General features: G+C 41.3%; 1 protein-coding gene across 1 annotated transcript in view; it reads right to left on the bottom strand.

Moving 5' to 3' along the window:
* Positions 1-27,161, bottom strand: part of LOC146822649 (band 4.1-like protein 4B) — a 1,026,350-nt gene that overhangs the window by 93,066 nt on the left and 906,123 nt on the right. Inside the window, exon 9 of the mRNA XM_085606258.1 lies at positions 15,164-15,232. Coding sequence (XP_085462384.1) covers positions 15,164-15,232 — 69 coding nt within the window. The remainder of the gene's footprint in view (positions 1-15,163; positions 15,233-27,161) is intronic.

Below are 27,161 nucleotides of genomic sequence, written 5' to 3'. Positions count from 1 at the left end.
TGTTCACCCAGGGGGATGGAGTAGTACTACATCCCCCTGGTGGAGGAACTGCCCGCTGAATTTATAAATGACCGCCAAGTTGGCGGTCATTTATAAAGCATTGGTAGGAACCACCGTCACAGCTGTTCCTGTCAATGCTTTTCTCTGTTTTGTGCAGGGTTCTGGCTACATGATGGAGCCCTGCACCAAACAGTTAACTTTTTTATGTTCAAAAAGAAAATCCTGAAACAGGATTTTCTTTTTGAAAGTAAAAAAGAAAATGCCACCTTGCCATGAGAGTCATCTCCCATACCAATGGGTAGTTATTCCTTTTTTATTATCCCTCACTGCCAGGGTTTGCCTGGCGGTGATAATCAGTACAAAAAATGCTTTATGTCCACTCATTCTAATTGGGTGGACAGATATATAGCGTTTTCTCCGATGGCCCTTACTCCATCGAGTTGTTAGATCGGTTTGGTCTGCCCATATCCAAATCGGGAGGGCAGACCATTATCTTGGCCAACATATAAATGGGACCCTTAAGCTTGTTGAATTAGAGTCATAGCTTTAGCAAAGAGAGTAAAAAATGGGACCATGGAATAATATAGACATTATATGCTAAAAACATCAGCCATTTGAGACTTTGTAGTTACTATGTAGAACTTTATGGCCATTACTTCTATCAATAAAATGTTGAGACAACATTCAAGATCTATGATTGTTTTTAGTTGAAGAGCGTGCCAATCCTTCACTTTATAGTTGTAACCTTTACATTACTTGTAGACCTTTGATACCGAACTGCATGGTCTGGGAGCTTCTTAGGGACTTGAGGCTGGGCTGAAAAACACATTGGCATCCTGCAGTCATCACACCCATGTATAATGCAACGGAGAATATTTGGTGGGTAAATGACAAAAATATTGTGTGACATGAATATTGGGTCAAAAATATTTGCAATGCAAAAATATCAAGGAACAGAATATAGAAGGTAATAATATAGTTTTTTATTTATATAACATCATTTTTTTAAATATTGTTGTAAATAATATAGTTTAATGTAATGTATCTGTATAAAATTTGGTTTTGTAGTTTGTTTGCTATATATTAGTTATCATTATTTTGAGATTTTATCATTAATATAATTGTTTTAGTCTTTTTATTATAGTTTGTAATTTGCAATGTATTCATTTTTACATTAAATTAGTAATTTATAATTTAGTAGCAGGTTGTTTGGTTTGTATCGGAATAGAGTGGTAAATTATCTTCCTAATTAATTTCTTATGTTAACTAAATATTTAATCAATTATGTAAATTGCTGATTAATTATTGTAAATATTTAAGTGTATTTTGTGATTCTTAATATATACTTTATTTTTTGCATAGTCTAATTACTAATTTCTATTTTAGGAGCGGGGTGTTCTGTTTGTATTTGAATAGGATGCAAAGTTATTAAAATCCAATTTCTTTTTACAAATCAATGTTTTATGTTAAATATTTAATTTGTAATTAGTTATGTAAATTATATAACTGATTTTTTGTTATGTAGATTACTTGTATTTAATTAATTGATCATTCATTGATAAGTACATTTGATAAACTTTGTACAATGTATTTAATATGCAATATTGGTTTTAGCTGTATTTGTTTTATTTAATTCGAACTTTAATGGTAGCAACGTTTTATTTTTATTTTGGTTTTTGAGGGTTCTTAGGTTTTTGGATAGTATGGATGGAAGTGTATTTTTTTTTCAATTGATTTATTTTGTTTCTTATTAGGATGGCGGACGGACCGGAGTCAGCCCGCCATCCCCGCGGTGTCGGGACCGGCCGCCAGACATGCGGTGGTCCCGCACCGCGAATCTGGATGCAACTGCATTTCAACATTGCTTACAGCAGCACCCGCTGCAATGCTAAAGTCGCCCATAGTGCATGTCACTGCACCACATGGCAGGCACCACACATTGCCTGCCACTTGGTGCAGTGACATGTTGGGGGGTACAAGTGCACCCCACCTTCCCCCAACGCAAGAGGGGCCCACAACAGGCCCCCGTAGCAAAACTCTGCATGCCTTTCCATGGCAGCATCCCCGCATTGGAAAGGTCGGTTTTCACATGTATCCTAATCTGGTGGACGGTGCCAGCTAGGCACCACCACCATTTTAGGCATCCTGCACTGTCTGCCAGGCAATCGGAACGATTGCTGGTGGCAGACTGTCTTTGCGTCTGCTGTGGACGCACTCATGTTCCCACTGCCATCCTAATCTGGCGATGGGAAAAATCTGTGCGATGGCGGAAGGACCCCCACCGCAAGGCCAGCGATTGCCACCGCCGGCCCTGCAGTGGCGGTCCTTTCGCCATCTTAATCATCCCCTTAGTCCTTAAAATATTTTTGTATTTTTCATTTGTTTTTTATATTTTAATTACATAATATTTTTTTTATTTGTTTATGTTTTAATAATTTTCAGTTGTTAAGTATCTAAACATTATTTTATTAATGACTCGGATTAGGAATGGTATAGATAACCTTTACTAAGTGAAGCACATTCCATGTTTTTGTTTACGTTGGAGTGGGAATGGTAAATGTTACCCCTCTAATGTCTAACACTTTCCAACTATTGTTTAAATTGAAGTGAGAATAGTAAATCTAACTCTTCCAAATCCCAACACTTTCCTTGATTTTGCTTATGTTGGAGCTGGAATAGTAAATCTAATCCCTTCATACGCCAACACTTCCTCTACTGTTGTTTAGCTTGGAGTGAGAATAGTCGATCAAATTTCCTTGAAGTCCAACACTTCCCCCACTGCTGCCTAGGTTGCAGTGGGAATAGTAGATGTAACCCGTTTAAAGTCCACCACTTTCCCGACTGTTGTTTAGGATGTAGTGGGAATGATAAATCTAATCCCTACAAAGTCAACACTTTTACTACTGTTGCTTGAGAGAATGATAGTGAATAGTGGAATGATATGGAGTAAATCTAACCCTTCAAAAATCCAACACTTTCCTTGAATTTGTCTATTTGTAAATAACAAATGTAATCCCTCCAGAGTCCAACATTTTCCCTACTGCTTTTAAATAGGAGTAGGCACAGCAAATCTAAATCTTGCAAAGTCTAACACATTCCCAACTGTTGTTTAGAGTGGAGTGGGAATGATAAATCTAACCCCTGCAAAGACCAACACTTTACCTAATGTTTTTTAGATTTGAGTATGAACAGTAAATCGAACCCCTCCAAATTCTAACACTTTCCATACTGTTGTTTAGAGTGGAGTGGAAATTATAAATTTAACCCCTCTACAGTCAAATACCTTCCCTGCTTTACCTTATGTTGGAGTGGTAATAGTAAATCTAACGACTGCAAAGTACAACACTTTGGCTAGTGCTGTTTAACTTTACTTGTTTTTTATTATTTTGTATGTACTTTTGTTTAAAGAAACACATTTGTTTAATTTTCCTTTTTTAATATAAATTTAATTTTTCATTTACGTGTGGTATATGTTTTTGTTAATATATGTTTGTTCATTTGAATCTTTAAGTTTTATAGAGTTTTATAGTTTTTAAAAAACATATATGCATGAGTGGGCAAGGCCAAGTGACCAAAACGCATAGGGTGTTTATCTTGAAAAACAAAGGTTAAGGTGAAGTTATAGCTAGGAATTGTAATTAGATCTAACTTTATATTTTCACTGGAAAAAACAAAGTTTAAAGGGACATTATAGTTAGGTGAAAATTTCAATTAAAACACACCACTGAAATTCACCATTTATAGTTATCTGAAGTAACTATGACTTGTGCTCTAAAGTAACTATAACTCGCACCCCACCATGCACAGTGCCGTCATAAATTATGTCAGTTCTGTTGTCATTGGTAATATTATCAATGATGCCACAGAACACATCATGAGTGTTGTAATATGTCAGATTATAGGTAATTGTAACTAAGGCAGACCTATTTACTTTGTCAATGGGTCAAAACACCAAAATATAAAAAGTGGGCATATTGGCTTTATGAAGGGGTCAACATATCAACATACGTAAAGCACACCTACTGCCTTTGTAAAAAAAACACCAAAATATAATCAATTGTATGTTTCATTAATTCACACAGTGTGATATGTAATGAAAGTGGCTGTAAAAAAAGGCATATATCTTTATTTAAAAAAAACAAAACATCTTTAAGTCTTTCTTTAAACAATTCTAAAGCTACAAAAGGCCGCTATACACCCAACCAAAAGGGGGGCTCCACACTCCAGCTGAAGAGCAGAGTGCTCCAGTTGCTTGGGGGTGCTGCACTTTCTGCAGCCCCCAGCACCATTAAAAAATGGTTGGTGGTGCCAAAACTCCTTTTTGAGGCAACACCAGCAAAGACAAATAACCTAGTAAAGCCCTCATAAGGCATTATGGGGCACTCCACAAGCAGAAGCGGTGTACATGAAATGAGCGGCTTCCACGCTCATTACAAATTCATTACTATTCCTGCCCTGCATTAAAAAATATATATATATTCTATAGGTAGTTGGGATGCTTTGTATGTTTATTATTTTATATAGGCAGTACAGGGAGCCCATTTACACACTTACTTTTCATCCCAGCCTGCTTTTTAAAAATACTTTTATGGGCAGTGCAGAGAGCCTATTCCTGTGATGCCCAACATGCTTTTTAGAAACATTTTTGTTGGGCAATGAAGGCAGCCCACTCCTGCATGGCCAAAGGTGCCACATGGGAAGGCCCGCGGCTCCAGCGGCCCCACCTGCTTCCCTGCTGGCACACTTCCTGGTGCTAGCAGGAGCCGGCATTTTAAGTTCTATCCTAGAAGGGAACAGCCTTTGTTTCTGCCCCTGCCAGGGACCAAAGCTATTCCCTCCCAACCTGGCTCCTGCCTTGCAGGTACTGTGTAGTCTCCATGCCCATGCTCTGGTGGGTGGGGAACAAACAGAGTCCCGGGGTAGGCTCACCAGGACACTGTAGGTAGTTACTGGCCTCAGAACATGGAGAGGGAGCTACACACGCCCATCCCTTTTAGAAAAACAGGAGGCCTCGGGTGATTGGGTCCCCGATGGCATATTCACACAAATAGGGAGGCTGTATGCCTCCCTCCCCTGTTAAAAAGGACAGGAGGCCTCGGAGAATGAGGTCCCTGAGGTCCCTGATGCTGTATTTGGAACAGGGAGGGAGGTACACACTCCTCTCCATTTAAAAAACACAAGTTGCCTCAGGGGATGAGTTCCCTGAGGTTGTATTTGGCTCTGGGAGGCAGACTCCATGCCCCCTTATAAATAAAGTTGCCTCAAGGCAGGGGTGGGGTCCCTGTGGCAGTATATTAAAAATTTATGATCCTGAGCCCTGGCCCATCCTGGAGGTCAGTTTTATAGAAATATATATTTTTTTCATTTTGGGCCCTGCCCCTCTATATTCTTTTCTTAAAACAATTCCGGCACAGTAGACTAAATGCCCATGTTTTGTAATGGCAGCTGCAACATTATTTTTCATGTTAGGGCCAGCCAATCAGAGCTCTTGCTCAGAGACAGCCCCATCAGCCATTCAAATGGCTTGATTTTTTTTTATTTGGACCACCAGTACAGATATCTATGAATGTTGAGACTGAATTCCTCAAAAACGAATGAAAAGATTTACACCAAAAAAACATGCTTTCTGGGCCCAGATCTAGCTTCCTGACAAATTGCATTCAGTTGTTTTTGCGCTATTGCGGTCCAAAAAAGTATATGAAAAATGCATGGGGATTTTGAGTTTTGGAACGACTTCTTTTTCTCATCCCACACTTCATGGATCATCAGAAATTTTCCATGGAGACACTACACAAAAAGGTTTTGGGAAGATGTGTCAAACAGTGCCAAAGTAATTAGCAAACTGAAAAAGGCATTTCCTATGGAAACGCAGACCTAACTATACCTACCCAGTGGCAACTGCAACTGGATATTATTATATATTATTTATATATTACAGAGTGACAGTAGACACTCTGTAGTTATTGGGAGGATTCCCTGAGATGGGAATTCTTCAGAGTTTTGACCGTTAATAACTTTGCACCCGTTTGACGAATTTCCATGAAAATGTGCCTATCTATTGCCTTTTCTACATTGGTGGATGATGCAAAGTTTTTTGGTGATTAGTTAAAGGAGTATAAAGAAAAAAGGGGGGATCCTACACATGTTTTTTCATCAATGCATTATCAATGAACTTTGTTATCATCCGAAGAGCAAAAATGGCTGAACGGATTTTAATGAAATTTGCCAAGAATATACATTATGGTGTATGGATGATCCTTTTTGTTAGTACAGGTAAGGTGAGTATTTTTAAAGTTATAAGGGTTTTAAACTTAGGGCCTTTTTACGAGTTTGATCATAGGACCGCGTCAGCAGCCCCCAGCGCTGGCAGTCCAAAGAATGCTATATTACAAGTTGACCACAGGGCTGGCGGTATGGATGCGGGGATCTTGCAGCGGTATGAGTACTTTTCACAAATATAATGATGCCTTTGTGTGCATTTCGACTGCAGATGTGTCGGATGCACACATATGTATGTTATATGTGGAAAAATACCATATACCCATTACCTGGCTCAGTCCATATGTGGGCAGTCCTGGCAGTGGGTATATGGTTAGAAAAGGACTCACCTGTAGATCACCTCAAACATGGTCATAATCTTCGGTGTGAAGATACTCCAGTGAAGGGGGACCTGAAGAAAGGGATCTACATCAGAATTCGCCTGGAAGAAGTAGAAAGGCGCTCCACGGGACCGGCAGACTCATAATAAGGAGCCTAGTGATATTGGAGGCTGCGTAATTACTGCAGTACTTTGCTGTACATGCTGATGACAAGGCAATATATGAACAGAAGTAGAAGGCACCCATGTTGTCTGAGCCATACTTTGGCTGTGTTTGGCAATGGGCCTTAGATATAGGTAAGTAGTAGGTTTTATATTTTTCTCTACCTATTAGCCCTTTATTAAAGGGATAATAGTTATGGAAAATTGATTATATTTTTCTATACATTTTTTTTTAACGTTTGAGTACAGCGGTACTACCTACGAAGTACAGCAGTACTTAATTTTTAAAAAAAAAGAAATATGTAAAAAAATTGAAATTTCTCAAATATAGGGGCCTATTACGATGGCACCGCATCGGGAAACGGGACCGCCCACCATTGTCGCGGCGGTCCCGGAAGTGGCTTTAGGATGCGCCTGCCAGACTGGCGGGCGCATTCAGCAATTTAAACATTACGGCGTGAAAAATGCATGTTGAGCATTTGAAGGCACAACGTGACAGGCACCGCGCGGTGCCTGACACCTTGTGCATGCAAATGCGGGGAGTACCATAGGTACCCCCCATGTGCACCCCCCACCCTCCTGAACACCCTGGGGGCCCGCAACGGGCCCCCAAAGAAAAAATCTGCATGCCTTTCCATGGCGGAGTCTCCGCCATGGAAAGGCAATTCACCGTCATGATGATAATATGGATGCCGGTGCTACTTAAATTCTGCTTTTAACACACACTTAAAATTGTTAAAAAAACTAAAAATATACTGTACTAAACTATATTTCACTAATATAGTATAGAACAGTGTATTTTTTTGTTTTGTTTCTGTAACTACTGCGGTACTTTCTAGCTAATGTAGTGTGGCTAGCGAGTTCACACAGTGTGTATGAGGGTGCACTAGTTTTAAAAATTTGAAGGTGGCGTGTAAAATATTAATGTAGGGTATAATTATGACTGTCAGAGTTTCTAATGTTTGTGGAGTTTGGTTTGTATAGAAAGAATAAATAAAGTCATAGTAATGTAAAGGTGGTGCATAAATAATAATTTTAAGATATCACTATAACTCTAGAAATTATAATGTTTGTGTAGTTTAAGTTTGATTTGTATAGAACGAATACATAAAGTTTTCCTAACTGTAACTAAGGTTTAATGTATATATATATATATATATATATATATATATATATATATATATATATATATATATATATATATATATATATATATATACATATATAACCTACTGGAGGTTTACAGTAGGTAGTTATAGTTAGGACCTCGTTTCTATTCAAAAAGCGTTTTTTCTTTAGCCAACATCTTTGGCGCCGTCTGACGATTCTTAGCGAAATTTTCAAAAGTAATGGGGCGCTCTGGTCAGCTCCTGTCTTGAAAATTTCGGGGTGATTTGTCAAGTGGGGGCCAAGAAAAAAGAGGGCTCCCAAAGCGCGTTTTAACCCTGCTAATTTCCACAGGAGATTTTGGAACAGGCTACAGCCCAAACTGCTGAATGGAATTACACCAAATTTGAAAAAAATGTAGCTCTTGGTTCAGAAAGTGATCTTTTTTTTAAATGGTGTGAATCCGTTCAGTAGTTCCTGAGAAATTGAAAAAATAAAAATGAATATATCTGAGCCGAGGAGGAGTCGTGACTTCTGATTGGCTGCCAACACTCCGAACAAGGTAACCAAGACATAAGAAAAAGGTTAACAAAAAGATAAAAAAAAGTAGAAACACCCTGACCCCCTAGGCCTGCTCAGGGGATTTCACAAGGACCCCCAGGCCAAATTATTATTATTTTTTTTTAATAATTTTGGCCAAATTTGCGCTAGGTGCACGAATCCGGCCGAAAATAATTTAAAAAACGAAGCGTGGTCTCCCGCGCTTCATTTGTTAAAAAGCCCCCGGGCGGGCCAGTTCCCGGGGGCAATTCTAAATTAAGGTGTGGGGGCCCGCCCCACAGCCCCAGGGACCGCCACCTCCCCATACTTTATGTGCAGGGGGAAAAAGGCCCCCCAGCAGCTTCGGGGACTGCCACCTCCCTGGGGCTTTAATACAATAAGGGCGAGAGGCCACGTGGGCCCCCCAATCCCCAGGGACTGCCACCTCCCCGGGGCTTCATAATTTATGTGCAAAGGGCATGGCGGCCCTCCCACAGCCCGGGGAACTGCCACCTCCCTGGGGCTTTAATCAAATAAAGGCGGGGGGCCTCACAGCCTCCCTCCAGGTGCCCATGATGGCCCTAGGGACTGCCACCCCCCAGGGCCGGCTCCTGCAATTTTCCAGGGTGGCCACCCCTGGGACATTGCTACTTGCTATGGCAAGGCAGGAGCATGGCTCCCGCCCTGCCAATGCAAACTCTGCTTTGGTTTTTGGACACGAGAGCAGGAAACCTGCTCTCGCTTCCAAAAACCAAAGCAGATTGCTTTTGCACAAGGGGAGCTGCATGTCAGCAGCTCCCCTTGTGCAAAATCAATGCTGGCTCCCAAAGGAGGTGGGGAGCCAGCTGGGACCGTGGGGGCATTTGGGCTCCCACCACGGTCCCCAACGGTGAAGCCAGGCCCCCGGGGGATGGGGTCCCCCGGGCCATAATTAGCCTGAGGAGGGGGGGCCACGCGGTCCCCCTCACAATAAAACTATACAAAAATAAGGCTGGCCCGGCCCCCGGGGGATGGGGTCCCCAGGGCCACAATTGGCCTCTAGAGGGGGCCGCATAACATTTTAATAAAAAAAACAAGGCTGCCAGGCCCCGGGGGATGGGCTCCCCGGGGCCAAAAGTGGCGAAGGGGAGACACGCAGTCTCCTCCCATAAAATAAGAAAAAAAGAAAAAATTAACTGGCAACTAGCCGGAGGCCCGCCCCCTCCCTGCATGACTCTGCAAACGCACCTCTTGGAGCACTGCTGTTCGGGGGATGAAGTCCACTTGAGTCCTAAGGTCCTCAGGACACAAGAGGACCTCATTGCCCCAACAGCAGTGTGCCAAGAGGTGCATTTTGCAGAGTGGTGTAAAAAGGGGCGTGGCCCTCAGACCACCTCCCTGCAATCCAGCTGTGTGGTGCTCACTGAAGGTACCTGGTGGAGTAGTTGGCCCCCAGGGACCCTCAGTAGTCAAGGGGACTTAATTCCCCAATTTATAACCCGCTAGGGGGTGTGTTTGCAGAGTGGTGGAGAAAGGGGGCATGGCCTGTGTCCACCTCTCAGGAATCCCACTGTGTGGGGCTTACTGCAGGTAAGAGGTAGGCTAGTTGGCCCCTAAAGGACCCCCAGCAGCGAAGGGGACTTCAATCCCCATCCAAGAGCGCACCAGGGAGCGCGGTTGCGGAGTGGTGGGCAAAGGGGGCATGGCCTGTTATGAGAAATTAGATATCCTGCTGTGTGGTACTTACTGGAGGTAATAGCAGGGATAGTGGGCCCCCAAGGATGTCTTTGGGGGCCAAGTACCCCTCTTGTTACCTCAAGTAAGTCCCACACAGTAGGATTGCTAAGACATCTTCGGAGGCCATGCCCCCTTTTTCCACCACCCTGCAAACGTGCCTCGTTGCAGACTACGGGATGAGGGCTGAAGTCCACTTTACTCCCGAGGGACTTTGGGGGCCAAGAAGCCCTTCTGGTACCTCCTGTAAATCCTACTCAGCGTAATTCCTGAGCACTGGTCGTAGGCCCAGCACCCTTTTTCCACCACTCTGCAAACGTGACTACGAGTTAAAGAAGTGTTTGCAATGCAATAGGTTTCGAATTTGCGAGAGTTTGAGCTATTGGTGTTGTAAATGTAAAAGTTTTTTACTAATGTTTCTTGGAGTGGAGTGGATGTGCGTTGTGTGTATTGGAATTATGTGGCATGTTGTGCAGTGAAATTATGTGGAAAGAAAGTATGTGGTATTTAGTGTATGGGAATTATGTAGATTGGGATTATGTGTTATGGAGAGTAATTATGTGGTATTGTAGTCTGTGTTCTGGAGTGGTAACCTCAGATTTAGACTTCCTCGTTTCCATTGAAGCTCAACTATGAACTTAGTGAGACAAAAAAAGAAGGAATCACTGAGGAGCACTTGTGGACCTAGTCAGAGGTATGAGCAGGGCCACTGGAATTATGTGACTGTTTGGCTGCACCGACTTTCGCACAAATATACATTTTCCGCATTAGCCACATAATTCATCATCTGCTCCCTAATCTGCAGATTTGAAGAAAAAAAGCCTTGTTTCTAGCTCAAACAGCTCCAAAAATGCAGCGACAAGTGTTACAGCGTGGTGGAAGGCCCTTTGCAAACCTAGAATGTTCACCTGTTACGTATTGCTAAATTTGGATGTTAAATTGGTACTAATGGTGTGCAAGCCACGCTTGCTTCCTTCTGCACCTCTCTCTGCACCTCTCTTGCCTCTTTCTGCATTTCTGTTGCTTCTTTCTGTACATTTCTTTCTTTTTCTGCACTTCTCTTGCCTTTCTGCAAATCGCTTCTACTTTCTGCATCTCTCTTGCCTCTTTCTGCATGTCTGTTGCCTCTTTCTGTGCCTCATTTGCTTCTTTCTGTACCCCTCTTGCCTCTTTCGGCACCCTTCCCTCTTTCTGCACCTCTCTTGCCTTTTCTTTTTCTGTACCCCTCTTATGTCTTTCTGCACCTTTTTTGCCTCTTTTTGCACCTCTGTTCCTTATTTCTGCACTTTGTTTCTTTCTGTACTTGTCTTGCTTCTTTCTGTATCCCTCTTGCCTCGCTCTGCACCCCTCTTTCTACACTTCTGCTGCTTCTTTCTACTCTTATCATGCTTCCTTCTGTACCTCACTTGCCTCTTTCTGCTCCTCTATTGCCTCTTTCTGCAGTTCTTTTGCCTCCTTCTGCACTTCACTGCATCTCACTTGCCTCTTTCTACACCTCTCTTGCTTCTTTCTGTACCCCGTTTGCATGTTTCTGCTCCCCTCTTCCCTCTTTGTGCAACTCTCTTGCCTCTTTCTGTACCTCTGTTCCTTCTTTCTTCACCTTTCTTGTCTCTTTCTGTACCCTTCATGCCTCTTTCAGCACCTCTGTTGCTTCTTTATGCAGTTCTCTTCCTCTTTCTGCACCCCTCCTGCCTCTTTCTGTACCCCTCTTGCCTCTTTGTGCACATCTCCTGCCTCTCTCTTCACCCCTCTTGCCTCTTTTTCCACCTCTGATTGTTCTTTCTGCACTTCTTTTTCTTCATTTGGCACTTCACTTGCCTCTTTCTGTACCTCTCGTGCCACTTTCTACACATCTGTTGGTTCTTTCTGCACTGCTCTGGCTTCTTCCTGCGCCTTTTTCTGCACCCCTCTTCCCTCTTTCGACATCTCTCTTACCTCAGTCTGCCCACCTGTTCCCTCTTTCTGCACCCTTCTTGCCTATTTTTGCATCTCAGTTGGTTCTTTCTGCACTGGTCTTGCTTCTTTCTGCGCCTCACTTGCCTCTTGCTGCAGTTCTCTTGCTTCTTTCTTCATCTCTGTTGCTTATGTCTGCACTTCTCTTGCCTCTTTCTGCACCTCTGACTTGGAGGTAGTTTTAATCCCCCTGCCCTATTATGTACTAGGACCTTAGAGGGGAGGTCATGCCAATCACAGGGGTACCCCAACCCATAGTGTACCCTAGTGTATGTAGGTGTTTTCACTGTATTCTAAGTGTCTTTCAGCATAGCACTGGCTCCAGGCCGGGTTAGTCAGAGTGAGTTCCCAGTACCAGTCAGCAGAAAGTTGGGGGCACAGGAGGACTTTGCAACAAGGCCTCTTTCTGCACCTCTGTTGGTTCTTTCTGCATATCTCTTGCTTCTTTCTGCACCTTTCTTTCTCTTTCTGGACTTATGTTGCCTCTTTCTGCATTTCTCTGGCTTCTTTCTGCGCCTTTCTTCCTCAATCTGCACGTCATGTCCTACCTCTGTAGGCATAGTTAGAAATTATCATTAAAAAAACCTTTGAAATTCACAGAAAAAAACATAGGTTTCAGGGACGTTATAGTTAGAAATTAGCATTTAAAAAACCTTAGAAATTCACTGAAAAGAACACAGGTTTCAAGGACGTTATAGTTAGACATATTACTCGTACAAAACCAGAGCAATTCAGGCATTACAGTTAGTTGAGCTAACTATAACTGATGCCCTCGCAATGCACTGCTGAGGACGTCACATATTACATCATTCATGACATAGTCAGTGACATCACTGATGACATCTCAAATGACATCACTGATGACATCATCCACGTGATAATCTGATGCACCTCCCATACCCTAATATAACCTTTGATACACCCACTCTAAAATACAGACTAGCATTTTCGAAACCATAGATACACCAATACCAGTTACTACATACGTACTCACTGATTCCGAGGTCTACACACACATCCACTCATTCAACCATACAGCCACTCATACATGGAGTCACTCATCAATACAGCACTATCATATGTATTCATGCACCTATACAGACACTCGCACACTGCCACTCATCCACAGAGTTACTCACACACCTGGTCGGTCATGCAAAGAATCAATCACACTCCCATTTACCTACCTATACAGTTATACACACACCACCTCACTTATTCATACAGATACTAGCACATACTCACTCTCTTATACAATCACTGATACACGCACATACTTATCCATACAGCCACTCCCACAATCACTCACTCTCACATATAGTCATTTATATACTCCAAAACTCACATATACTGCCTTTCACATATGTAGATACTCACAGATGTACCATTGAGACATCTATTCATTCACCAACACACTCATACACAAACACCCACCCATACAGCCCTTCACAGATGCACTCTTGAACCCATATACCCAGTGAATCACCCACCCACACATCTATGCACAGAGTCACTCACCCCCACACAGACACTCAGGAACCCGTACAGATACTCAGACAACCAATCAATAACCCATATAGACACTCATGTAGCTACTTACCAACTCATGCAGCCGCTTACACACCAACTGACAGACTGATACAGATATTAATACAGTTTAGTCACTAACCCATGCATTCAGTACGACATGTTTAATTACTCACTTATACAGTTAGTCACGCACCTACTAAATCATCCATTCAGACACTCATACACCCACTCATTCTTCAATACACCTTGGCATTTATATATATATAAAACATATTTAAACTTTACAGAAACACAGAAACATAGGTTGATGTCATCAGTGATGTCATTTGATATGTCGTGATGTCACTGACCAGGTCATGAGTGATGTAATATGTGACGTCATCAGCAGTGCATTGCGGGGGCGCGAGTCATAGTTAGCTCAACTAACTAGAATGGCCAAATTTCTCTGTTTTGTCTGAGTGAAATGTCCAACTAACTATAACGTCCCTGAAACCTGTGGTTTTTTCAGTGATTTTCTAAGGTTTTTTAAATGCTAATTTCTAACTATAACATCCCTGAAACCTATGTTTTTTTTTCCAGTGAATATATATATATACTGGAATATTATTAATAAGAAGTTTGGGTGCAACATGGTTATGAACATTTAAAGAACATTAAAATAACAGCACCTGTAACCTTTAAAAGCCGCAATAATGTTCCCTGTGCGCACAGGTGAAATGCATCATGGACTTTGTGCCCAATGTGGCGGAAAAAGACTTACTAAGTTCTTGATATCTTGTTTGACTCTACGTGATTGGCGAAATGTTCATGCTGACAAAGCTTTATTTGAATTGTAGTTGGCAGCATTCTAACCAATAGGAGCGGAAGAAGCCCTACAAAAACGTGTGCTTCAAGTGAATCCACGCTAAGGGCATTGAAAAAGATATATTCTTGTCAAAACGCTTCTGCCATTTCAACTGAATAAAATGGATTATTGGGAACCCGCTGAGTGCTTCTATTTGATGGACAATTTTACATTCGTGAAGCCACTTGCACGCATGGAAGGCATCCATTCGTTAGTGTTCGGCAGTTTCAATTTGGCTTTGGTGAAAATATATATATAGACACACACACACACACACACACACACACACACATATAGACACACACATATATATGTTTACATAGAAGTATGTTTGTGTACATATATATATATATATATATATATATATATATATATATATATATATATATATATATATATATATATAAACAAAAGGGCTTTACTCATCAGGCGCAAGATATAATAGTGGATTGTTTTTTTTTATGCACCAATATTTATTTTTTACCATGGCACTCATGTTTGCGATCTGATGCTATATAATGCTCCGTAATTAAGACATTGGGATGAGTTACTTTCAATGGACTGATACCCTTTGCTGAAAACATATAGTTTAAGTTCTCCCCAAAACAAATTAGAAATTCAAGGAATATGTAGACAGTATTTTTCAAACTGGATAAAGTCATCGCTGCAAAAGCACATTCAAATACTTATTAATTTTAATTGTAATTTCTACTTACTGAAAACTGAGGCACACTTGGAAAAGGATCATAATAAGGATTAACTGCGTCAATGGGGAATGTTTTTATCTGAAAAAAGCAAGACAAAGCACGGACATGTTTTTTTCTGAAGATAAGATGAAATCTTTCCAATAATACCAGGGTTGAATAAGCAAAGAAAGGGTTCATGTGCATATGTATAAGCTGCACAAAAATGCTCAGATGTTAATACTACACCACCATATTAGAAACCTGAAAGTAAACAAATTGTCACCTCTACACTTTAAACAGAACGACTGACATATTGAAGTCACTGATGCATTTTGATACACATACTTACTTTTATGAGCGCTCCATCTTACCTGCACTATAGATAAATCCACAGTTTTTCAGACAAAAATCAGTGTAATGTTAATAATAGTCTACAAAAGCAACTACTGTGATTACTCTCCTCTGTTATCCAAGCTAGATTAAGACTTTTACAAGGTGTTACTTTAAAACGGCGACAGCCCTCTATCACTGGGGAGAGGATATGGATATCAGCTAGAGCTGCTGACTTTAGAACTGGGAAAAGAGTCTTGAATCTTGGTATTGACTCAAAATCCTGTGATTCTGGTCAAATCACTTAATCTCCCCGTGCCTATTAAAAAAACAATTATGAACGTGTTTTCGTGTGGTGTAACTGGTGCTCATATAAAGTGCTCCAATACCTTTGGGTTCAGTTTGTACTATATATTACTGCTAAAAACTGAAACAAAAGATTGATGTTGCATGATTCACCATTGGGACAGCTCTACACTCTGCTATTGGTTACTAATTCAGCCAGAGGAGGTTACCCAATACGAGCTCTTGTAAGAGACTCTCCTGTGTGAGTCCATACTGTTATGTCTGGAATTGTATACCATTCGAGTTGCTCCAAGCAGTGAGGTAGTAAAGGAATTATATAACCTAAAATTACCATTAAATAGACACAATATTTTTTTCGGTATCTTCCTGATAGTAAGGTTCGAAAAAACTCAATAGACGACTGACTAAAAGTTAACAAGGACAGATTTCATTTGACAACCTAATAGATGTCTTTTGCTACTCTATAGGGTGGAAAACAACTGCCGAGTTGATGAGAGTCATTCAGACACTGCTGTGTGGCCCAAGCTACCCTCAGGTCAGTGGAACCATTGCTTCACAGTAACATTGTCTCGGGAGCATGGAAAGAGTACCGGGAAACCAGAAACCCTTAGTGGAGCCCGGCACCCAAAGGCCCTTGGTATCCCGCCAAGGGCCTTTGGGTTGTTGGAGGTTGTTCCTGCTCAACATGCTTTCAATGACTGGAGAGGTAGGAAGCTGGCTCTTTATGTGATATATCAATAATTTGATATACCGTGCAAAGAGCCCAGCGGTTCCCTTACCAGTGGAAAGGGCTTGCTATGCAATCCCAAAGTGATCTATTATGGGGTAGTGTGGTCTAGTAGTCTTAGGCTTAACATAGAAGAGTGTAAGACATTTGCAAAATACACACAATGATTAATAAATGACAACAGTACTCAATGAGATCCACACCAATTTATAATAATAGCTGGTATCTTTATACATGTTTAGGCATCAGAGAAAAATTGTTCAGATAAGTACATTTTTAAATATAAATTCTTTTCACTTTAAAAAGTGGATACAGTGCAATTTCTGAGTTCTGCAATGGTATCCTGTTGAAGGGAGAACACGTTCTGCAAACAGGTACAGTATATCGACTAACAGGACCAATCTCCAGGAGTTAAGGTGAGTGGAGGGCAAGCACCAACAGTAAACCATCAGTAGCACGAGGGCGGCTGGGTGCCGGGTGCAAATCAGCGTCGGGAACCCAATGCATTTCAATGATGATCAGTCTCTGTAAAAAGAGGCTGGAGGATCTGGCTAGGAAGCCAGTCGGGCAGCAAGTGGGCTCATACCTTCAGATGCTCAGGGATGGAGGACACCTTTGGTCCTCTTCTCCAGGGGCGATGGGTGAAGAGGTATCTTAAGGTGCTGTGTTTTTCCTTTCCGGAGCTTTTGCGGTAGAGGGGGCCTGCAAGCAGAGGCTGCAGGTGACATAAAGGAGTCCAGGAGGGGTAAAAACACAATGGACTGGAGCTCTGAAGGGATGGGAAACCTTGGTGGAACCATTGACTCACTTCGACTCAGGCCGGAGGTGACGGGTGCAGTGGTTGCTTCAGGTGTCAGATTTTGGTGGTTTCGGAGGCCTCAAAGTATTCTTTTTGCAGTTTCTGCTGAACAGGTCCACTGTTCATAGGAGGTCTTCAGTATTTTTCGAAGGCAGGCATTCATCCCTCGCTTTTGGAGCCACAGGTGCAGGATGATGCGACTTTGGTGTAATTTTTGACGAGGGCTGCAGATTGGCTGGCGGGGCTGGGGCCAAGTCAGTTGCTCTCTTCAGTCTTCTCTGCTTTTGAGGCTCTTCAGTGTCCGCTCTCTTCTTAGGTCATCAGGATCTGCTTCTCTGGTGCCAGGGACACCTCTAAATGTTGAATTTAGGGGCATTAGGGGAGTGTAGGGTAGTAGTCAATGAGCTACTGACTCTTGGGGTCACTATGCCCCCTATATGAACTTTACCTGTGGGAAGTGGGCAGAATCTTAGGTATGCCATCACAAAGATGGCTGCCTCTGAAAAGTCATGTCCATCTCGTTGCTAGCCCACCTTAGTTGTGGTACTAGCCTGGGGATGGCAGGTCTACCTGACTAGCTAAGCTTACCCCTTACCCAGGGGCAAGTGGGCTCTGGACAGGGGGTGGCTTCCTCTCCTGTCAGGGGAGCCAGATTGGCATTCCAAAGGCAGAAGCTCCTTTGCAGCTAGCCAGCCCAAGGAGGCTTGTCAGCAGGTGTTACACCCTCTTCCCGGACAGCCTTTTGTTACTGACCTCCTGAGAGCAAAAGGCTCTCACCCTAGAAGGTCAGAAACTTGTCTTGGATGGCAGGCTGGCAGAATCCAGTCAGTAAGCACACCAGAGGCTGGTAGGTTTTCAGGGAGGTACCTCTAAGGTGCCCTCTGAGGGCATGCTTTGATAAATCCAACAGTGGCATTAGTGTGGGTTTATCAAGATGAGATGTTTGGTACCAGGCATCCCTATTTTGAGTGAAGCCATCATGTAGCCGGGGAACTCATTTTCACCTGTGTCCAGTACATGGTTTAAGATGATTTACCTGGTCACTTGTACTGGCAGCAATAGGGCTGACCAGCAGAGGGGCATATCTGATCATGCAGATATACCCTCACATATAATATTAAGCACCCTGTCTTAGGGCTATCAGGCTTGCTGTAGAGGTAACTTACAAATATTATATGCAGTGTTAGGGACCATGGCACACAGGGATGTGTGACAGGTCATGTTTTCACTTTTGTCTGCACCAATACACACATCTTGCAATAGCAGTCATGCATGTGTTTGGTGAGGGGTCCCCTAGAGTAGGATAATGTGTTGCCGTAAGTTTGTTAAGGTATTCTTGAGCCTTAATTTCTGATGTAAAACCGTGGGTAAAGCAGTTAAGGCTAACTTTTAGCTTTGCGGGATTTAATAGAAAAACTCCAGCACCTATCTGCTGAAATGGAGCAAACATTTGGCGTAATCATCATCTGCATTCAACAGTTGCATGCTCAAAGTCGGGCTTAACAAAGAAGGACACGCCTTCATGTACTTTTTTAGAGTTTGGATGAGCTTACTCATAGAGCAATTTTCTTAACAGAAAGTTTCCGACATAGACTAGCATGGCTCTAGGTCTCTCAACTGCATTTGGCGCCTGCTTGTTTGTCATGAAAGGGAATCGATGTACCCGTTGTATCTCTTTGTCCCAATTCCAATAAGTTTGATCGGGATATGCACTTATTAAAAGATTCACCATGAACTGCCTGGGATTATCACCTTCTACACCCTCAGGGATCCCCAGAAATCGCAAATTGGTCAGGCGCTGCCTATTCTCATGATCCTCTAACTTCCACATAACATCAGTCATGCATGCACCTTGGGAGGTGCTTTGTGTTTTCAGTGAACTGACTTCTGCTTTGAGGCTATCGGCACGATCTTCAACCATGGCTACACGTTCTGCTATGTCTGAGCAAGTTTTATTCAACTTCCTTATCTTGCCCTGAAGTTTTTTAGCAGCCGCTTTTGCCTGACTATTATCACTCCGTACTTCTTCTTGAAACTGCTTTATCAAATGAAAAATGGTAGACAGTGAGGGCTCTCCCATTTCCATACTTAGCTTGCTTATATCTTCTTATCCAGGTTCTTTAAAGGATTCATTCCCATTGGGGAGGGTGAGATGCATGGCAGAATAGTCCCATTTTAGTTGGCGGTTATTCCTGCTCCACTTCCCTTTTCACTTATTCTGCGCTGATTTCCTGTGCTGTGTTAATATCGCATCAATTGGGATACGACTGCTATTTTAATCTGAGGGAGTTTCATTGCTTGAGTACAGCTTTCCATCCAAAGAAGATTTGGATCCATCCGTTAATGAGGGAAAAAATCTCCCACCGCCTCGAGGAGGGAGTCGCTTACTGTTGCCAGCCCTCAGAGGGGGCCCCAATTTCAAGCGATGGGCTAGCAAGTTTATTAGCATCACAATCAGCTTCTTTCGAGGTTCCATGTGTCACATCCCGGGGTTGGCCCTTACTTTGGAAGGCTGCCAAACTGAGTTTGGAATCCTCCAGTATCATAGGTGCAGCTTCGCCTATCAGAGAGCCTGTCTGTGCTTCCTGAGACTGACTCAATAGCGGTTCCAGAACAGCAACAAGGTTATTATTCAGGGGTGTGTAATAGTGGTAGACCGGACCTCAGCCTCCAAGTCCAGAGGTTCAATGGAAGCAACAACCCTAAGGAGTCCTCCACAATTTTCCCCTTGGAGCTTACTGCACGAGAAGGAGGGAACAAGGTAGCAATGGAGAGCTGTGAGCCCCCCCTTCAATATGCGCAGAACCCACAGTCACTCGCTGTGACCTCCTCCTGCATCTCTATTTCCTCTACGAGGCACCTCCTGCGAGCCTGCTTCATGAGCTGATTTTGTCAGAGCCATAGGGGCCACCGGCACCCTGCTGCACCAGCTGTCGGTGGGGGGGCTCGCATCTTAGCCCTCTTCACACCCCTTTTCGCCATGGCTCCATGTGGGTGCGCCCTTGTAGTTGGCACCGGCTAGGGTTCCTGGGCCACTAGAAAATGCAGTATTGAAGTGGCAGTAGCGGCCACCAAACAATTCAGTATGGTCAGACCACTGCGGCCGAGTTCAAAGCCGGGGCACAAGTGTTGGCGTCCTCCAAGCGCGAGCCGCCACAGCACGCATAGCAGGATCCAAAGTCCAGTCCGCATAGCCGATTGCTGACCAACAAACAGCACAGTAGCGGTGGAGGACGGCACAGCAAACTACTCAGGCACCATCTTGCTCTCCATTATGCAATGGTTAAATCAATGAATAATACTGAATATTACTTATTGTTAGACATGCCCTCCCATCATAAAATACTTTTTACTTATTTTCAATTGAATTTGTTACCTCAGCTTTTGTTAGGATGGTATAAGACCTCTGGGCTCCCTGTATGCACTTGTGATATGGCTTATATTTCAGATATTTTGCACATTGTTTTTATTTGTTCCAAATATAATACAATATAATTTTATTGGCCCACTTTTATTGTCAATGAATTTTAGTCAAGTGTGGCCAGCTTGACTGTTTTTCCAATTTTTATCTCCATCAAAGGTATGTTTTTATCTATCATGGTTCTCACCAGATGCTTTAAATTCAAGTCCTTGTAATGATTTTGATGGTCCAATCTTACTGTCTACCTTTCTAAGTGTTAATGAAATGTTTGATTTTATGTACATTTATGATTTGCATCGTTCAAATCGAATAAAGTGATACTTGACTTGAATGAAATCTATATTACATAAAATAAAAAATCTGTTTCTCAATTTTAATAAAAAAAATATTAACCAGCTAAAGAAAAAAACAGTTTTCATTATGCATTAATATTTATTAAAAGTGATGCATAGTCCTAATTAAAAGCAGTTTAAATATATGTTAATAAAAATGAATCTTATAGTAATGTATAAATTAAAAACAAGGTTAATATATTTAATATAATTTTACAATGAAATGATAAATATTTAATTTTTAGATTTATTTAAACATAAAATTATTTGTATTTATATTTTTTTTACTATTTTAAGTAATTTAATGTAACATTATTTGCTAAGGGGTTTTCTTTTAGGTCTCTACCTCTGTTATTTTATATGAGAGGGTGTTGCAGTACCAATGGTTGACCATGCGTGAAGCTTGCCACCAACCTGTTTCAGTGGGTGAAGACTACGCTTTTGAGTAGCTTCCTTCTTATAGGATTTTGTAAATAGCCAAAAGTAGCAAGTTACACAAAATGTAAGTATAAAGTGAACATGTAAATTACTCGCACGTGTAAGTTACCTTTGTGAATAGTCCCACAGGTCTCTTGACTTTACACAAGCTCACTACACTATTAAAATATTTTAGAACCACTAAAACATCACACTTCGTTGCAAAACAAAGAAATCCTTTTATTTCAGGATTTTTGTAGCATCCTGCTAACCACCAACTGGAAGCCTCAGAGTGTGTATACAGTGTTGAAAAGATCGACCTGGGTCAGGCCAATAGTAGACAGGGGGTGGGGTTCGAAAAGTAGACACACTAAAGAGGAAATTGACCAGCGCTAAAGTGCATGTGCCTTAAAACATGGTGATATTGGCGTATCCCCAATTGGCATAATTAGTTTACTGATAAGTCCCTAGTAAAGTAGTACTACCGATGCCCAGGGCCTGTGTTAAAATGCTACTAGGAGGCCAGCAGGTGTGATTGTGCCACTCACTTAAACAGCCTTTTTAACATGCTCCATACCTGCCATTGCAGCCTGTGTGAGCAGTTGTAAACTGCCATTTTGACCTGGCAAAATAAACCTTTTGCCTGTCCCAAACCTTCCTTTTTAATGCATATAGGTCACCCCTAGGGTAGGCCCCAAACAGCCAACAGCCACATCAATGCCTTTAAAAGGTAGGGCATGTAATTTTATGTTTACATGTCCACGTGTTGAAAAACTCTCAAATTCGTTTTTGACTACTGCAAAGCCTATTTCTCCCTCAGAATAACATTTGCGCCACTTATTACGGTTAATTAGGTGTATTTTTCAAAATGGGAGCAGCTTACCAGTTCATGTTTGGTTTCTTTGGAATATAAATGAAAAATCCTCCTTTATGGTAAATTTGTATTTTTAAATTACAAGTTTGAAAATGCCAGTTTTCAAACGTTAATCAAAGGCCAGGATAAACTATCCAGGACTACTAAGTGCACTACTGCAAGTCACAAAAAAGTGTATGACAGTTTCAAAGCAGTTCAACTGATTCTTAATAACAAACACAATTCTTAATCAAATACATTCAAAGTGAGTCCATCAAGCCAAGATTCCTCTCAGTGCGACAAAATTCAGAAAATGTTTAAGAGCTGTTTATTGCCATAAGTTTAAAGATGAAGTCAAATGACAATCAAAAACTCAAAATACTTCATGTCAGCAGAAGGTTAACACAAGGATAACTCCCAATGCATTTCAGGCTCTTTCCTAGTCCTTCATCAGGGAAACCTAAAACATTGATACAATAACAGTTCTGTCACCATTAAAGCAATATTTCAAATACATGTAATAATTAAACAGGCTTAAAACGAGGACAGGGCTAATGAACCAAAGAAATATACAGGGTCGATATGATGGGAATCCACTTAACACAAGAGATAAGTAAACGCAATTAATGTGTTGTAGTACAAGTGACACTAGTTAGAAAGTGAAAAGTGCTGTTTCAGAATCTAAATCAAAGAAGAAAATCAAATCCAAATGGAAAGTAATCGTATAATACCATCACTCAATGTGCTCTCAAACATACCACCAGTGAGTGTAATGATATTATTCACATGGAGCGTACCCTTAACGATCAAGCCCGCCTGGACAGCGGGATTTAGCAGTAAAAGCTGAAAACAAAGAGCCAGAATTCTTATAAAAGCTATGCGAACAACCACGCTGGGTTATCTTTTACGTTTCATGAGGATATTAACCTTACCCACTACTCAAACAGCATATGTCCGACTCCAAGTTGACAGATAGCACGAGCGTGCAGGACGCCGTGTAACAAGTGAGATCAGATGGGGGGATGTTAAACGCAAGTGCCAGTGACGTGTGCGAACGTCCGCGTTGGTAATGGAAATAGAAATGAGACTGTTGAAGAAGTGAAACCGTGAAAAGAAAGCAGACGCAACAAAATAAATAACTAAAGTGATTGCGATAGCACAGGGAAATAATAGTGAAAAAATAGTGCGCATGAAATATTGGTGCCAATGCCACCCTTCCTATGTGAGTTGCACGATTGAAATGATCAAAGTAAGCGCAGTGACGCTCAGTAAAATGCAGAAACCTTGAGAAAACTGAACTGGCAGTAACAGAAACCACCTGTACAAATAGTAAGGTCCAATGAGAAAAATTAAGAAACAAAACATGGATTTTACTCAAATTCCTCCAGTAATACAGTAAAGTCTATCTGAAACATAACACAATAAAATGCGAAAGCTGAAAAAAACTTGTGCAAATATATAAAATAGAAGATACCAGTTCAAATGTGGAAATTTGATAAGGTAACCCAAAGTAAGTACAAAGCATGTGTAATTATGAGGACAGTAATAACAACTCAGATCAAAACACCCCTTGTAATGATCACAAAAAAACAGGCAAACTCAAATTTATCATTGAGCCCTTTCGGAGAAAGGGTGTCCATAAACCATATCCAGTGTGTATCGCATTGAGATAATAATCTCAACATGTCTCTATCCAGTAAAATGTTTACCACCTCTAGCACACTGAATCTTAATTGTGCTATGGTGTGATAGTGTGACCACCAATGTTGTGATAACGGAGAGCTCAAGGTTTTAGTCCTGTTTCAACTTTTGTGTTCTGTGATACGAGTTCTTAAAGACCTCTCCGTTTAGCCGAAATAGTGCATGCCGCATGGACATTTTATAGCATATATAACATGATGGCTGTTACAGTTAGCCATTAAGTTCAGTGTAATGTTTTTACCAGAATGAGGGTGTGTAATACTTTTGCCAGTAATCACATTGTTTTAATGGGAACGATTTAAACATTTAGTCATCCCTTTATGTAAGGAAGATGTAAGTACGGTAGGTTTGTTCAGAATCTCCTTAAGATTGCTTGATTGTTTGTAAGCAAATAATGGGGGATTGGAAAACATGCCCTTAAAATCAGGCTCTGATACAAGAAGATCCCAGAGATGGAGAATTATTTTTTTAATCATGGAGGAATGGGTGGAAAAGGTTGAAACAAACACCTCTCTAGGAGTTGTATGTAATCTTTGAGTATTTTCCAAAAGACACTTCCTATCAAGAGACTTAGCACGAGTTTCTGCTTGATCGAGTACATCTCTAGGAAAACAGCTCTCCAAGAATCTTTGTTTAAACTTTGAAAGACTATTATTGCATGAATCAGAGTCCGAAGTAATATGCCTGATCCTAGTGAATTGTGAAAATGGAAGATGACGCTTAAGTGACCAAGGGTGAAAACTGTTGTACTGTAAAGAATTGTTACGGTCAGTTGGTTTCCTGAACACACTGGTGGTGATTGAAGTCTCCGAGCGTCTGATGCATGCATCCAGATATGGGATATTTTGAAAGTCAATCACAGACGTAAACTGGATCCTAGAATTGTTGTTGTTCAATAGTTGTATCCGAATTTTCAAATCCCGGCGTGAACCATGCCAAATAATCAGGATATCATCGATGAAGCGACAATATAGAATAAGATGAACAGTCCAATGTGAATCTGAAAGAATGTGCTCTATCTCAAATCTCATCATGAAGATATTGGCGTAGCTGGCGGCACCCCAAAAACCCCATCGAAGTGCCATTCGTTTGGAGATAAACCCGATCTTTCCATTGAAAGTAACTGTGGAATAGACAAAATAGTAAAAGTTCCAGCAGAAAAACCTTATTCGCTTGCAGATCCTCATGTCTTAAAAGTGCCCATTCAATGGACTCAATACCTTGAAGATGTGGAATGGAGTTATATAATGCTACTACATACACCGTACACAACCAAACCTCATCAGTATCGGGAATGTGCATTCCATCCAAAATCTGAAGCAGGTGAGTGGTATTTCTCAAGTATGATGGACCAGCTTGAACGATAGGTTGCAAGAATGTGTCAAGATACTGACCCAAAGGGTCATGAATGGATCCGCAACCAGATACTATCGGTCTGAAAGGAGGATTGAACAAGTCTTTTTGGATCTTTGGAAGCATGTATAGCCCCAGTCTCCGGGGATAACGAGTGAACAGAAATTCTTTAGTCTTTTCAGTGATCCATTTCATGTCCACCGTCTGAGTCAATATTGATGTAGGTAAGACTTGAAAAACAGATGTGGGATCTTCACTTAATGGTAAGTAGGTGGATTCATCATGTAGAATACCTTCAATCTAATCTTCATAGAATTTCCGATCAATAATCACCAGTGCACCACCTTTCTCTGCCTTAGTGAAGTGTAGCGATTGATTCATCCTAAGAGACTTAGGGGCAGCATTTTCGCTTTTAGACAGGTTCATTTGAATCGACAATTTTTTGGGTAGTTTTGCCAAATCCTGTTTAACGAGGGTCTCAAACGTATCGATGATTTTATGAGAAATGAGGGACATGAAACTGCTCTTAGGATTGAATTTACGATACTCCGAATCTTGTGTGACTTGAGGTTCAATAGTGGAGAAAAAATATCGAAGACGCAGTTTCCTGGTGAATTTGTATAGAGCAATCTCTGAATCTAAAGATTTAGTGTGAAATGTGGGCACAAACAAACTTCCTTTATTCAGTACCGAAAGTTGAATCTGAGTCAGTTGCTGGGATGAAATGTTGATGACTAATGTTTCTTTTGGCGTTTTGATGTTCCTGATTTTGCAGAATCTATGCTCTCCGCGGATTTGGGTATTTCTGCAATCGGTTGATGAGGAGGGTTGTTTGCAGAAGGGCTGGTCTCTAAAAAAAGAGACCTTAGGGATACTGGATCCAACTATCACTATTGTGCTAGTAGTTGTTTGAGTGACTGAGGGGACAGGTGGACGATTTAGTTGAGTGCTGCTAATTGAAGCTAAACTTTCTTCAGATGAAGTTGTTCCTTGTTTACTGAAATTTCGTTTCTGAGCATATACTGCTGCCCAAGAGTATACCTCATTGAGTTTATAATCTCTGGTGTCACGACAAAACTTGTGTATCTTCCGTTCATGTATCTTCCGCTCATGGATTTCCTTAGCATAAATGTCAAGCTTTGAGTTAATTTCAACCAGAGTAGATTGCCATGCTTCTGCTTTCATGCGAAGAGATACGGCTTCTTGCAATTCTTTAATTTCAAGCTCCAAACCCACCAGAACTTGAGACAATTTTTCCACTAATAATAAGATTAGATCCAAGGAGCACTTGTTTAAGATAGCATACCAACGGTCCATGAATTTTTGTTTGACGATTACTTTCCTTTTGGATTCGGTTTTCTTCTTTGATTCTGTTTCTGAAACAGCACTTTTCACTTTCAAACTAGTGTCACTTGTACTACGACATATTAATTGCGTTTGCTTATCTCTTGTGTTAAGTGGATTCCATTCATAACGACACTGTATATTTCTTTGGTTCATTAGCCCTGTCCTTGCTCTAAGACCGTTTCATTATTACATGTATTTGAAATATCGCTTTATAGGTGACAGAACTGTTATTGTATCAATGTTTTAGGTTCCCCTGATGAAGGGCTAGGAAAGAGTCCGAAATGCATTGGGAGTTATCCTTGTGTTAACCTTCTGCTGACATGAAGCATTTTGAGTTTTTCATCGCCATTTGACTCCATCTTCAGACTTATGGCAATAAACTGCTATTGAACATTTTCTCAAGTTTGTGTCACTGAGAAGAAACGTGGTTTCATGGACTCAC

This window comes from Triturus cristatus, chromosome 5_2 (assembly GCF_964204655.1).
Source record: "Triturus cristatus chromosome 5_2, aTriCri1.1, whole genome shotgun sequence".
Lineage (NCBI taxonomy): Eukaryota > Metazoa > Chordata > Amphibia > Caudata > Salamandridae > Triturus > Triturus cristatus.
This window is presented reverse-complemented; position numbering and strand designations above follow the sequence as displayed.